This window comes from Bos mutus, chromosome 16, assembly GCF_027580195.1.
Source record: "Bos mutus isolate GX-2022 chromosome 16, NWIPB_WYAK_1.1, whole genome shotgun sequence".
NCBI classification, from domain to species: Eukaryota; Metazoa; Chordata; class Mammalia; order Artiodactyla; family Bovidae; genus Bos; species Bos mutus.
This window is the reverse complement of record NC_091632.1, coordinates 16,843,963-16,858,755: the sequence shown is the minus strand read 5'-3', so window position 1 is coordinate 16,858,755 and position 14,793 is coordinate 16,843,963. Positions and strand designations below refer to the sequence as shown.

The 14,793-nt window shown below is 49.9% G+C and overlaps 1 protein-coding gene across 1 annotated transcript in view; it reads right to left on the bottom strand.

The window, feature by feature from the left end:
- Nucleotides 1-2,989: 2,989 nt before the first annotated feature.
- SMYD2 (SET and MYND domain containing 2) overlaps nt 2,990-14,793 on the bottom strand; it is a 54,126-nt gene continuing 42,322 nt past the window's right edge. The window contains exons 7-12 of the mRNA XM_070384774.1: nt 13,498-13,600; nt 10,482-10,592; nt 9,675-9,795; nt 8,542-8,716; nt 5,628-5,736; nt 2,990-3,429 (exon numbers count right to left, since the gene is read on the bottom strand). Of these exons, the coding sequence (XP_070240875.1) occupies nt 3,349-3,429; nt 5,628-5,736; nt 8,542-8,716; nt 9,675-9,795; nt 10,482-10,592; nt 13,498-13,600 (700 nt within the window). The 3' untranslated portion in view covers nt 2,990-3,348. The remainder of the gene's footprint in view (nt 3,430-5,627; nt 5,737-8,541; nt 8,717-9,674; nt 9,796-10,481; nt 10,593-13,497; nt 13,601-14,793) is intronic.

The window sequence follows — 14,793 nt, the reverse complement described above, 5'->3', positions numbered from 1 at the left end:
CACTCCAGTATTCTTGCCTGGAGAATCCCATGGACAGAGGAGCCTGGTGGGCTGCAGTCCAGGGGGTCACAAAGAGTCGGACATGACTGAGCAGGGCAGAGCACAGCCCTGGCCCGTATTTTCAGCCAACTGATCAACTGCCATAGAGTCTCACAGGGAGCCCCTAGTGATGTGGGTGGACATTTCATGTCTCTTCGTTGAGTAACAGGGCTATAACCACTTCAGCGACTAACCCACTTTTGAACCCTATCACTGTACAAGGAGTCACTCACCCACAGAGGCGTCCCGGCTTGTTTCACGTCATGAAGATGGGAGGCACCATAAGCCACACGGGGTGACAGGAGATGCAAGCAAACTTCACTAAACACACGGGTCTCTGCATAGAAGCTGACCGTGGCAACAAGACAATGCTACGTCTTCAAAAGAAAAATGACACTGTGTTTGAAAAGAAAAGCTGATAGGAGATCCTCAGAACCTCAGCTCCCCTCCTCTCACAAACACCCCCAAAATGACAACTGTCTGGAGCACCACCACTGATGAGCAAGCTGGAACCCACCAGCAAAGATCTACAACTAAAGACACGAGAGAAGGAACCGCAGCGAGAAGGGGCAGCAGGGGCAGATCAAGTGCCACACTCCCTGGGTCCCGGGGTGACCACAAACCGGAAAAGAGCTCGACTGCAGTGGTTCTCCCACAGGAGTGAGGGGTCTGAGCCCCCCATCTCCCGCCTGGGGGTCCTGCACTAGGCGGATAAGCCCCTAGAGCACTTGGCTTTGAAGGCCCATGGGGCTTAATTTCAGCAGCCCCACACAGGACTGGGGGAAACAGAGACTTCATTCTTAAAGGGTGCACGCAAAACCTCTCGCACTTCGGGACCCAGCAAAAAGCAGCAATTTGATAGGAGCCTGGGCGACACTTAGCTGCAGGTCTTGAGAGGCAGGGATGGCCGTGGCTTATCTTGCAGATATAGACACTGGCGGCAGCCATACTGAGGGGCATTCTACCACATGGACATTGGGGCAGGTGCCATCGTGGGATCCTCCCTCCAGGTCATTAGTGCCAAAACTGGGCCCCACCCAACAGCCTGTAGGGGCCAGCGCTGGGCTGCCTCGGGCCAACCAGCTAACTGGGGAAGTGACTCAGCCTCATTCATTAGTACACAGGCTGCCTAGAAGCTTCCTGAGCCCACAGCCACCTCTCGACACACCTTTAGACCGGGCCCTGCCCACCGGGAGTCCAGCACCCACCTCCATCCGCCCGCGGACAGGCCCCAGCCCTGCTCGAGCCTCCAGACCCGCCTTCCTCACCAGGGGGCAGACACCACACCAAAGAAAACCACAGTCTTGCAGTGGATTGAGTTCACCCAAAAGAGAGACCAGACCCTCCCCTGGAGGGTCCCTGACACTGCCCACGAGCAGGGCAACACAAGCTTTCAGACACCCAGACCCCACCCAACCATGTCAGTAACCGGTCTCCAGTGAGTCTCCAGTAACCAGACCCAGGAACTGGGTCTCCCCCGGCCCTGCCAGCAATCCAACAACAGCGCGGGGGTCTCCGAGCCCCGTAGCCAAACCCCAGGACCCAGCTCTGCCTGCCGGTAGGCCAGCACCAAATCCAGGGCCTGGCGTCACCCACCAGGGGCCAGGCAACAGCCCTGGCGGCTTCTGGGCCCTGACTCTGCCCACCAGTGAGCCAGCACCAGCCCAAGGCCCACAAGCGTTCCACGGCCAGCTGTCTCAAGACCAGGCCCCACTAACCAGCAGCATCCATCCAAGGCAGGGATGACAACCAGCCAGACTAGGGGCCAAACTTAGCAGACCATCCACATAGCCCCCCAAAAGAAGGATATATGCAGCCCTCTTAGGGGGAACTCCTAGAGCATACAGCTTGGGCAACGAGAGGGGGAGTGTTCTGCTGGGAATCAGAGGACGTCTCCTACAGAGGGCCACTTCTCCAAGGTTGAGAAACGTAACTAAGCTACCATACACATAAAATATAAACAGCAATTCAGACAAAATGAGGTGGCAGAGGAAGATGTTCCAGACAAAGGAACCAGACGAAGACGCCAGAAGAACTAAGTGAAGTGGAGATAGGCAATCTACCAGAGAAAGTGTTCAGAGTAATGACTGTAAAGAACTCGGGAGAAGAATGGGTGCACAGAGCAAGAAGTTACAAGTTTTTAACAAAAAATTAGAAAAGAAAGAAAACCAGAGATGAAGAATACAATAACTGAAATGAAAAATACACTGGTTGTTCAGTCACTAAGTGTCATCTGACTCTTTGTGACCCCATGGACTGCAGCATACCAGGCTTCCCTGTCCTTCACAATCTCCTGGAGTTTGCTCAAACTCATGATGTCCGTTGCATCAGTGATGCCATCCAACCAGCTCATCTGCTGTCGTCCTCCTCTCTTCCTGCCCTGAATCCTTCCCAGCATCAGGGTCTTTTTCCAATGAGTCGGCTCTTTGCAGCAGGTGGCCAAAGTATTGAAGCTTCAGCTTCAGCATTAGTCTTTCCAATGAATATTCACGGTTGATTTCCTTTGGGATTGACTGGTTTGATCTCCTTGCTGTCCAAGGGACTTTCAAGAGTCTTCTCCAGCACCACAGTTCACAAGCATCAATTTTTCAGAGCTCAGCCTTCTTTATGGTCCAGCTCTCACATCCGTACATGACTACTGGAAAAACCATAGCTTTGACTACATGGACTTTTGTCCATCTAGTGATGTGTCTGATGTTCCCCCAACCAACAGAGGGGGCTTCCTTCGTTACTCAGATGGTAGAGAATCTGCCTGAAATGTGGGAGACGTGGGCTCGGTCTCTTGGTTGGGAAGGTCCCCTGGTGGAGGGAATAGCAACCCATTCCAGTATTCTTGCCTGGAGAATTCCACAGAGAAGCCCGGTGGGCTACAGTCCATGGGGTGGCAAAGAATCGAACATGACTAAGCAACTTTCACTTTCATCCAACAGAGGAAAACACAAACTTCAAATATGATTATGTTTTTTATTCTCTTTCATCATTCATGTTTGTTCAGAACATTACAGTAGTCGTGAAGGGAAAAATAACTACAGCTTTAAATCTTCGGACACAGTCTGTCTGAAATATAATATGTGAAACCATGCCATTATCTCTTAGGGGGAAAAAAAGCATTCAAAAATGCATTTGATATTTTAGGTCAAAGATTAAGATCCATGTCCAAGTAAGCCATGTGTAAGGTTTAAGTGCAAGTTATGTTTTCATTCGGTGAGTTTACAGAAATGCTGGCGTGACGTGAATGATTTGAAATAGTCAAATCCTTGAAGGTTTCTGCACTAGGATTTAAACAAAAACTAAAATGTCGGCATAGTTTCAGTGGCTTTCAATTTCCTGTTTGATCTCAGAAATGTACGGATGGTCTTTGCCATGAGCTACTTCCATGATGGCGATGGCCTAGGAGACAGAGGAACAGGTTGAGAGTTTGAAGCCAGCCCCCCTGTCCCTCCCCTAGGCTGACTTTCATTCAGGCTAGACTTCTCTGCTTGAAGGTGCAGGATACTAAGTGGTTTTCAGAGCCTGTGTTCTCCTCCAGTCTGGCTTTTTTTTTTTTAAAAAAAAGGAAAAAGACAAGATTGTCTCATATCTAGTCATCCAGTCTCTATTGCTGAGGAAAACATTCTTCAGTAGCTGAAGAAATGATAGAGAAATGATTTAGGGACAAACCTTTCTGATTTTAGTGTACATCACTAATGCGTAAGACATGACTAAATCATTTTTCCCTTTCGAAAAGTGTATGATTACGTCTTTTTATGTATTCTTTAAAAACCTAAAAATAGGCACTGAGCTTCATATGAGGAATCCAGAGAGAATATATTTAATAAGGTTTCTTTCAAATGAGAGAGAGTGTGTGGCTCCATCCTTCCTAGCTGTGTGACCTTGGGCAATTTACTTAACTACTCTGTGCCTCAGTTTCCTCATCTGTAAAATAAAACAGGGGCAATACCTCCCTCTCAGAGTTGTTGATATACATCAAGTGTTTAGAACAGTGTCTGGCATATAGGAATTACATATCTAATGTAATCCATAATAATTTATCTTGCTCTTCTGTGTTCAAAAGTATTATTCACAAAGAGAAAAACTTAAATTATTCCCATTCCCTCAAACAGGGAATTTTTGACGGCTTGCGACTGTTGACCGGCCTTCCTTTCTGTTACTATTCTCTTCCTAGATGTCAAACCAGCAGGAGTGCAAGCCTTCAGGAATCACGTGACTTAAATGTCTCTCCTCACCCCCTGCATTCACCTCAGGACTCGTGTTCCTTCCTCAGATTCACTCTATCCTTCAGGGATCTGCAATCAGTTTACTTACTCTGCAACTGAGACCTAACTGCTTAATGTTCCTCCAACCTCACTGAGGCAATAAACGTCTTAGAAAAACCAATTCCGTGGTTCAAAACCGGAATATTTGATCTTTAACTCCCACGTCCAGGCTGGGTCGGCCCTGGCACTTCCTTCCACCATGTGGGACCGTATTCCATCTTCCTGTATAGTGTACCTGGGAGGTTTGGGGAATCTGGAGGGTTTGGCGTCCAGGCCTAGTCCACAACCTCGACTTTTACAAAGGTGTTTCTCTTAGTGGCACAAAGAAACTGTCCCAAAGGTTATAGTTGATCAACTTTTGGCTTCTCCGTAAATAACGACTGTCCCAACAATTGTATTTCATCAGTTATTGACATCCATAGAAAGAGCAATGAGAAGCGATATTTAGGATGGTGACTGTGCTTCTGTAAGATACGGGGCACGGCCTGGCGCTCTCACCCACTGGGCACAGGGCAGCTGGCAAACACCACGCCCAGGGTCTTGGTTCTCCCTGTGTGTTAGTCCCAGTGTGAGTGGGCAGACTTGAAGCTTTCAACTCAGAAAGACCCCAGTTTGAATGAGAACCTCACCATGTACCCTCAACAAATTACTTAACCTGCTTGAATCTCAATTTTTTCACTGGGAAAGCCTATCTCATTTTTTTTTTTTTTTTTTTTGGGAATAAAAGAAAAGGACCGCATGAAGGTCCTGGCATGTAACCGTACTCAATGAACACTGTCAATGATTATTAAGTTCATTTTAAAAACTACAAAAGCATTAATTCTCACACTGAGGGCCTCTCCAGGCCCAAATGCCTTGACTTCACCACAACTGGGCATCATGAATCTATAAACCTCAAAGAGCAGAAATTTGGAGAATTCCTTCACCACAGTCTTCTGACCTATCCTTGGCCTTTTTTTTTTTCCCCTTTTTATCTGTTATAGTGGATCAGAAAAGACATTTTAATAATGCTGGCCTCTTAGCATGGTCATATTTAGCACTTCCATGGCTTCCCAGGGGACAGAGGCAGTACCCCCTTCACAGCTGTGAGCCTGTAGCCACAATGTGGATGTACCTTTCTCAACAGGAGCATCAGGACGCAAACCTGCCAAAGGCACAATTTCTTGGTCCCCGGCCGCCTGCACACCCACCTTTGCCCACTCCTATGGCCGGAGGGTGGCCCAGGGCTGATCATTCTCTGTGGCTCTATCAGTCACCCGCGTCCCGCAGGAAGGGAAGTGCAAGGAAGGGAAGTGCCAGGCATGGGGCAGCCCAGCTGCATCACACACGCACCTTCTTCAGGGCTCTCTCCCCAGCAGCTTTGTTCTCCAGGCCCATGTACAGTCTTCCTAGCTTCAGCCACATGGAGGCCACGTTGAGGGAGTACAGAGGATAGTGCTTACTGGAAAAAGAGAAGACAACAGGCCACCTTGTCACAGCTTCTGAGGGTCCACAGGCCAGACACAGTGAGCTGTGGCTGCCCAGCTGATGGGCGCCCTGTCCACAGCAACCAGGTTCCTCCAGACCCTGGCAGGGGCTGGTGGAAGACATGGATGGTTCAACCCTGCCTACTCATTGTGGATGCACTTCCTTTTAGGCAGTTTGTGTGCTTCTGAAAAACCACATAAAATCTACAGGGGAGATCCTACATAAAGACATGAATAAACACAAATTCAATCCTAGCCTCAGATTTTTGTTTTAGGTGCACCTGCTGCAGGCATTGGGAAAAACGTCTTTTAAAATAAATCCCTGGGACTTCCTTGATGGTCCAGTGGTTAGGAATCTACCTTCCAACACATGGGACGCAGATTTGGTCTCTGGTCGGGGAAGTAACATCCCGCATGTCTTGGGGCAGCTAAGCTTGTGTGCCTCAACTAGAGAACCCACATGCCACAACTAGAGAAGGCTTGCACACCGCAATGAAGACCCAGCACAGCAAAAAAAAAAGGTAAATTCCCTCTTTATGAATATCCCCTCACATTAAAAAGACAGTATCCTTAAAGATACACACACACCAGTGAATCAAGACCTCAGCTTGCTGTCACACTCTATGATTATCGTTTGGTTTAGCAAAATTATAAGCTCTCTAAAGGCATACTTCCTACTTCTTTTCTCCATTGCCCAAGAGAGGGCTTTGTATACAGGAGGTCTTCTCTTTCTGGTTTCAACTGAAGGCTGACTGATAGGCCTGCCTAGGAAAGAGCCATCTCCCTATGAACAGAGCCTAGGAGGCTTTTGGGGGTGGGGAGGTAGGAGCTGGAGGTGTTTATTTACAGGCTCGTCTGTCCTACCTGCAGTGTCCTCAAAGTCCATAGACACATTCAAGCTGTATTCCCAGGCATGTGGAATCCCTGGGGATCCCCACAGTACCAAATTCTTCCCTGGTCGCTCAGCTGGTAAAGAATATGCCTGCAATGCAGGAGACCCTGGTTGGATTCCTGGGTTGGGAAGATCCCCTGGAGAAGGGATAAGCTACCCACTCCAGGATTCTTGGACTTCCCTGGTGACTCAGTCAGTAAATAATCCACCTGCAATGCGGGAGACCTGGCTTTGATCCCTAGATTGGGAAGATCCCCTGGAGAAGGGATAGGCTACCCACTCCAGGATTCTTGGACTTCCCTGGTGACTCAGTCAGTAAATAATCCACCTGCAATGCAGGAGACCTGGCTTTGATCCCTAGACTGGGAAGATCCCCTGGAGAAGGGACTGGCAACCCACTCCAGTATTCTTGCCTAGAGAATTTCATAGACAGAGGAGCCTGGTGGGCTGCAGTCCATGGGGTCGCAGAGAGTCAGACACAACTGAGCCACTAAGCACGGTACAGTGACCCAAGGAAGGCAGGGCTGGGCCTCCCCAGAGGGCCTCCCTAAAGCTAAGAGAGGGTGGAGCATGGCAAGCCCTGCTGGGAGAGCAACCACAAGGCCAAGATTCATGCAAGTTCTCTCTCCCCCTACAGATCTCAAGGAGGGAAGTGTGCATGGACTTCCTCACCCATCTCAGGAAGGACAGGCTGTGAAATTATCCCCATAGGATCAAATTCTGTTTCCAGGAGCAGATTTTAAGAGCTGGCTGCCCCGTGGGCTCCCCCTGCTGGCTTATCACTGCACTGTGGGGTAAGTGGAGGGCCAAGTGGGCAGTGGAGATTCAGATTAGACAGTTACAGCCCTGATCTTAGAACCTGAAGGGGTACTGAGGGCTAAGCAAAAGCACCAGGGTGCCTCTGACACAGAGATTTCAGGTGTGATGCCAAGAGACTCAAAGCCGCTTGGTCTTGAAGAGACTCTGAAGTTTAACATAAATGTGTTTAACAAGCACCCTAGTGATCTGATCTAGGTCAGCCCAGCCCTGAAGCAGCTAGTCAGAGCCACCTCCTGTCACCCACCTTAAGGTTTACTAACCCTCTCGACAGGAAACCTTCCCATGATTAACATTCATTATTACTACAGGTTAAAATCCAACTTAATCAAATCTATGGGAGAATATTAAATAATCGCAACCAGCAGTCCCAGAGTTTCCTCATTTGCAAACTGAATGAGTGAGTGAAAGTTGCTCAGTTGTGTTTGACTCTTTGCGACCCCATGGACTGCACAGCCCTCCAGGCTCCTCTGTCTTTGGGATTCTCTAGGCAACAATTGTGGAGTGGGTTGCCATGCCCTCCTCCAGGGGATCTTCCCAACCTACGGGTCGAACCCAATTCTCCCGCATTGCAGGTGGATTCTTTACCATCTGAGCCACCAGAAAAGCTGGTGCAAACTGAGGCTGCACTTTTAAAAAAGCAAAAGAAGGAGATGGAAAACAAAAAAGCGTTTCTGAGGCCACCGCTAACCAATTACTCAGTACCATTTAACTTAAAAGGCACAGCAAGGAGGAGAAACCAGCCGGTGGCTTTTTCACACTGGTTTGAATTAACTCCAATGAACAGAGCATCCTGGACGGGTCCTAGGAGGGATCCTGCCCCAGCCCTCCCCCCGCTACCCGTTGTCACCTCAACCTGCCTCCCTGGGTGTCTCTTCCAGGTGGTGGAGGGCACAGGCTGGGCCCAGGGGAAGCACCCTGAGCATGCACCTGCAGATGTCATGGAGAGGAGAGAAAGCTGCTCCTGGCCCGCTCCAACATGGGAGCGTATAGACAGAATGGCCAAGGGACGCGTTCCAAACCACCCAACTCTACTCTGAGCTACACTGATGGGAAGAGCCAGTGCAATCACCTGTAGGGCTGGATGATTTTCTGTCCGTACCGCAGGGCTCCCTCCCAGTCCTGCATGTACAAGCAGACGCCCATGGCCTGGTACATCATGTGAAGCATGTACACGTTACTGTCCTCGAACACGCAGCTCATCTTCTCCTGGCTGAGCTCGCAGATCTCCAGCAGCTCACTAGGGGGTGCTGTGGAGTCAAGGAACCGACAGGCCTGGCAGTTCCGGAGGAGGCTTCCCAAGGGCTGGCGGCGGGGGGCAGGCGTGGGGCGGTGGAAATGGGGCAAGGAGTTACTGTTTTGTCCACTCCACCCCCAGCTACACCTCTGAAAAAGTAAATTACAGAAAGCCAAGCAAGTGAAAGGACCCATATATTTTTCTGGAAGGAAAAAAAACTAGGAAAAACAGAAGACCTCAGCTGTTAAACACAACTAAAGAATTTTAGCCACAGGGAACACAGCCTTCCTTCCGCTGTGAACAGTGTTGATTAGAATAAAAAAAAAAATCTTCAATCTTCTGTTTAAATCTAAATCCTCACCCAAGCTGGGAACTTTTGCTAAAGCTCTTAAGGAAACATTCTCCAACACGCCAAGTTCTTTCTTACTTACACTCAGAAAAAAAAAAAAAAAAGTGACTTTAATTTCCTTTCACTGGTTTTCCGTCTTCAGTACAAATCTAACCCAAGAAAACGCTACAATATAGTGGTTAAAAATATGGATTGTGCTGGCAAACCTGGGGCAAAACCCTGCCCTGCTGAACAGCGTGCCCTGGGCAAATGACCTGCTACCTATAAGCCTGTTTCCACCTGTTACACAGCAAAACCCTCAGTAAGGTGCCTTGCCCAAAGGAAGATACCCAATCAGTGAGGGTCTTCAAGGAACTGTTCTCCACTTTTAGAAAATAAAAGCCCTCCACCAGGATGAGCTCCTGAGCAAACTAGTCCAACAAAGAGAAATAAGATAAGGGCAACATTGTAAAACACTGACATAGCTGACTACAGGTCGTGGATGGCCAGGAAGTTTTCACCTGGCCATCCTTTGATAGGCAACGTCCTGCCTTCAATACTCAGAAACCCACCCTTCTCCTGCTTCCGGTGCCCAGCTCGCCAACGCCCCCTGTAAGATCGGGAAGGTTGCAAAGGATATATTTGTAGTGCTTGGCTCGCCGGAACTCCTCAATGACATTGCGTGCATATCTGACCATGTCGCGGATGGTTTCTGCCTTCGGGGGGTCGTTGAGCTTCCGGATTTCCACCTTGGCCTTATCCTGAGGGAAATGGCCACCGGTTACTTCCCATGGAAACCATACTGATGGGCAAATCTCTCAAATAGCACATTTTTCCACACAGAGGTACAGGCTTGCCCCTTCTAAGGTTATGAAAGAATGAAAGGGAATCAGGCAGTGGGTCTCAGGAAAGTTCAATATTCATTACCTACTCACAGAAAGACAAAACTATTCATTTTTGAGGTGTTCCCACACCTGCCTCGATATGTCTGCTGTGGGCAAATATGTCTGTTCACACATCTATGAAGTCAAGGGAACAGAATAAGGAGGGGAGGCACTGACAAGATAACCTGCGCGATGTCCAAGAAAATTCTGTGGAGTCTGGTGAAGAGGTGGGAAAGCTGGAGAATGCTGTCCACCTCCTTGTGGGTGGACCTTGCTGCCCATCTTTCTCCCTCCTCTTTGGAGCATCCATTTCTTTTAAAGAAATAGCAATTCGGCGAATCCTTCTCTTATTTGTACAATGTGATGGAAATGTTTTCATCAGCTCTGAGAATCAAGTTGGAACAGAGACCTGGTCTGACTGGATCCCCTGGGCTGTGCCAGTAAAGCAAGTTTAAAGGCTCAAAAACACGAGGAGGAGACGCCCGACTCAGGCAGGGGTGCTCGCCTGGCAGAAAGGCCCCGAGAGAGTCGAGTCAGCATCTGTGCTGGGAGAAGGTGCTGACCTTGTCTTTGGTGGTACATTCCTGGCATTCACAGGTGAAGAAATAAGAATCTCTTAACCGATCATTCCTATCTTCCGTTGGGTACAGGAGGTCAATGTAGCTGGTAAAAACCTAAAGTGAAAAAGTGAAAGCATTCGTTGCTCAGTCATGTCCGGACTCTTTGTGACCCCAAGAACTGCTGCCTACCAGGCTCCCCTGTCCATGGAATTCTCCAGGCAAGAACACTGGAGTGGGTTGCCATTTCCTTCTGCATTGCAGGCAGATTCTTTACCATCTGAGACACCAGAGAGGTCCGATAAAAACCTAAGGGGATCTGAAAAGTTGTTTGCCACAGGCCAGCTCATGCCGTGCCCTCCCTGTTTGGCTCTGCAAACACTCCTGATGGTGACTGTGAGGAGGGCCGCAGCTCGGCACAGTCTTCACCCTAACACACTGAACTCCTTCACCTGGCACCGCTAGTGCTGTCCACCTCCTCTTACAGAATCAAAGGGTCCCTAAAGTGGTAAGTTGGAGGATTCAGAGCAGCCCTGCCTCCATCCTCCGCAGAGAGCGAGCTGGGCTCTGGCCCAGCAGTGGATGCCCTTGTCTCGGGCACAGAAGCAAAGGCCACCATCGGCAAAGAGTCTGCTCGGCCTTGGGATGGGTCCTGCGCTGGCTCCGCTTGGCCTTTGTTAGGGGTCTTTTATCTCACAACCAGGAATGGCTCACACGCACTGCTGTGTGGGTGGAGGGGAAGCAAGAATGCACATATGCATGCGCGCACACACACACACACACACACACACATTTCCCTTTATCCTGCCATCGGCTGGCAATGGAGCAGGAAGTCAGGTCAGCAGGCTGGGACAGGTCAGTGCAGGAGGGCACAGCTCCTAGGCCACCAGCCCGCTGCTGCCTTACCCAGCCAGGCCGGAAAACCTGGAAAAGTCATACCTTTGGGCTCATCAAGCCCTCCTGTCCTTGCTTTTTCCTAGCAGTCTCTATAAGTGAGTCCTGGAGCATATGGAGGAGGCCGGCATTTAACTGCCCATTATCCACTCACTGTGACGGCACTGGCGGCTCGTCCCACACCATCAGGCAGACGTCTGACGGAACAGATGGGTGTCCCAGAGCCGTCACTGTGCCAGTCACCTCGGGTGCTGGCAGGCAGGCCAGGGCGGGGGACCTGCACGAGCTGGGTGCTCACAGGTGCCCTGAGCTCTCCCCAGCCCAGAGGGCAGAAACGGAGACCCCTGGCTCATCGGACACCCCAACAAATGGCTTCCTCCCCTCTGAAGGGCAGGTCACCCCCAAAGCAGCAACTTCCCCCTAAAGGCGGAGGGTGAATTTCTGATGGGTTACAGCAGGAGGGCAAAACCACAGGAAGGAGGCCTGTCCTGCCCGGTGGCCAGAGCCCACCTCAGCGCTTCAAAATGACTGATGGGCACGGGGTGCAACAGACAGAAGGGCCCAGAAGAGGGCGACAGAGGCCGCTCAGCATCACTGCTCGTGGTCCAGACACAGCCAGGCAGGTGACAGCGTGCTCCAGGCAGTCCACGAGCCGGGGGCCCGGGGACTTAGGTTCTGGCTGACGGGCGTTGGCTGTTTTAACAAGAGAAGCTAGGGCAGCGTCCTCAAGACATTCAGAAACTGAGACACCCTGATCCCCAACAGGGTGCCCCCTGCAAGATCCATTTCCCACAGGACAGCAAGTCTGATCTGTACATGGGACCTGGGGTCCCAGTTCAGCTGTGGCTTATTGAACGCCACCCAGAGAAATGGAGGCTTTGATCATTTTGCCACACTAATCATATTGAAAAGATTCTAAATATCCAGACATATAACTTAAAAAAATAGCGGTAGTGTTAGTCACTCAGTCATGTCCATCTCTTTGTGGCCCCATGGACTGTAGCCCAGTCAGGCTCCTTGGTCCATTGAATTCTCCAGGCAAGAATACTGGAGTGGGTAGCCGTTGCCTTCTCCAGGGGATCTTCCCAACCCAGATTATTTAAAATGAAATGTATTTAAAGTGATTACATTGCCTAAAAATTCCAGGAAAACCTGGAAAAGTCATACCTTTGGGCTCATCAAGCCCTCCTGTCCTTGCTTTTTCCTAGCAGTCTCTATAACTGAGTCCTGGAACATATGGAGGAGGCCGGCAAGACACAAAAAGTGTCTTGCTATGGACATCAGGATTTAAGAACGTATAACATACATCTGGTAAGGGCTGGTCGGGAGACACCTGACGTGGTGGTCGTGGAACCACACGGCACGGGACAGGAGAAGGGAATCGCTGAGCAGGCTCGCCCCCTACCCCCAGGCTGGGGAGCGAAGCTCGTGGTGGCCCTGGCCACAGACTGCCTCTCCCCACCCCATCTGAATTCCATCCCCAGGAAGGGAACTGTCCCAAGGGCAGATGTGCAGGGGATGTGATGTGAATGCACCATGTGTCATCTGGAGCTGTAACTCGTTAGCTACTGCTGGGTTGCTTTGCTCTTTGGGGGGAAGGGAAACAGGCCGAAATTCATGAATCAAAAGTAAATTCCATTATTTGGAAATGGGAACTCAGTGCCTCTAAGACTTCATCATGGTCATTTTGGCAGTCTCGTTTCTCTATAAATCTCTGTAAATCTTTGTGAGGAACTTTATTTGATTTAATCTTCCTTGTTTTTTTTCTTTTTTTCCTTGGCCACAGCTTCCCAGGTGGTGCTAGTGGTAAAGAACCCAACTGCCAATGCAGGAGATGTAAGAGACATCTGGGTTCAATCCCTGGGTGGGGAAGATCCCTTGGAGAAGGGCATGACAACCGATTCCAGTATTCTTGGTAGAGAATGCCATGGACAGAGGAGCCTGGTGGGCTACAGTCCATGGAATCGCAGAGTCAGACAAAACTGAGCAACTAACACTTTCGCAGATGGACATGGTGAGCACCCAAAGGGAGCGGAAAGTGTGGACTCCACACCACAGGTCTGATCCTGAACCCGGAGGACCCGAGGACGGTACCCACCGCCACAGCCACCCTCAGCCACACACTCACCTCCTCTCCCGGGTGGATTTCCTGCACGGCTCTGACTTCGGCCAGGGTCCCCTTGTAGGTCACAATGACATTGGGGCAACAACTATGATTCATCAGTGCAACACTGTCAATCAGAAGAGAAAACCCAACATTCTCAGGAAGGCAGACGGACTGTTCAGTAACTCCTTGGCCACTTACTTGCTAAGTTATGGAAACTGCGTCTTTGCAGGACATTAAAAACAACAACAACAACAAAAAACGACTAACAGCTGGCCATCAGGGTCTAAGAGGTTGTTCTGCATGCATTTATAACAAGATCTAACATCTTAAATTGGAACAATACTGAAAAGTGAAATCTGCAATGCCAAACAGTGATATCTAAGCCAAAAACAAAGCACACACACAAAAAAAAAACCCACATAATAAAGAGTGACAACAACAAATGCCTTCCTGTTAGATGCAGGACTCAAAACAACACCCCCAGTGAACTGCTCCTCCACCGGACACTGTGCAAGACAAACAGGCTGGCTTTGCCAAGCAGGTTTTATATCAGAGGCTGATTTCTAACATGCTGTCTTCAGATGTTGAGAAATCGCCACCGTGGGAGACGCCGGCTTCCCGAGAGGATGTGGGATCCCCCGAGAGACCTAGAGGGGCCCGTCTGACTCTCTGCAACCTCCATCTCCTCATCCGGAAAACTGGGCCACTGGTCGCTCCTGCTGCTCGCGGCTCGCTTTACAAGGGACGGTGGGAACAGACAGTCGCCTACACGAGGGCTTTGAGCTTCTGGTTATATCAAGGTCAAAGTTCTGAGAACAGAAATTTCTAAACTACAGGGGAAGAGTGCTTGATCTCTGAAAACGCTGCCTTTGAAATCACAATGTTGATATGATTCTCAGCAAAAGGAATTCCCCCCCCCCTCAATTAAAACTGGAAACTGGGACTCAGAGGGGCACTCAGATCCACGTGCACAGTGGCTCTGGTGACCGGGGTCACCTGCCTGAACCCTCCACGACCAGAACCCGCTCTCCGGTTTGCTCCGTGAAGATAAAAAAAAACAAGAGGTTGGAAATGGTGCAGAAGAACCGCCCCAGGTTGCTGTGTCTGGGGAAGCCACTGCTAGAAGTCTCGGTGAAGGGTGTGGCTGGCCTGGGGCCGGACATGCAGGGGTTTCCTGTCTTGTCTGCGGGAAGGGTCATCTCCACCCTCCTTTCTGGCCCACCTGGCTCCTGGCAAGTCATGCACAGGGAATCAGGCCCTAGGAAATAAACAAATGCCCCAGACACTGTTCTCAACACTTTGTTGTTGATGTTTCAG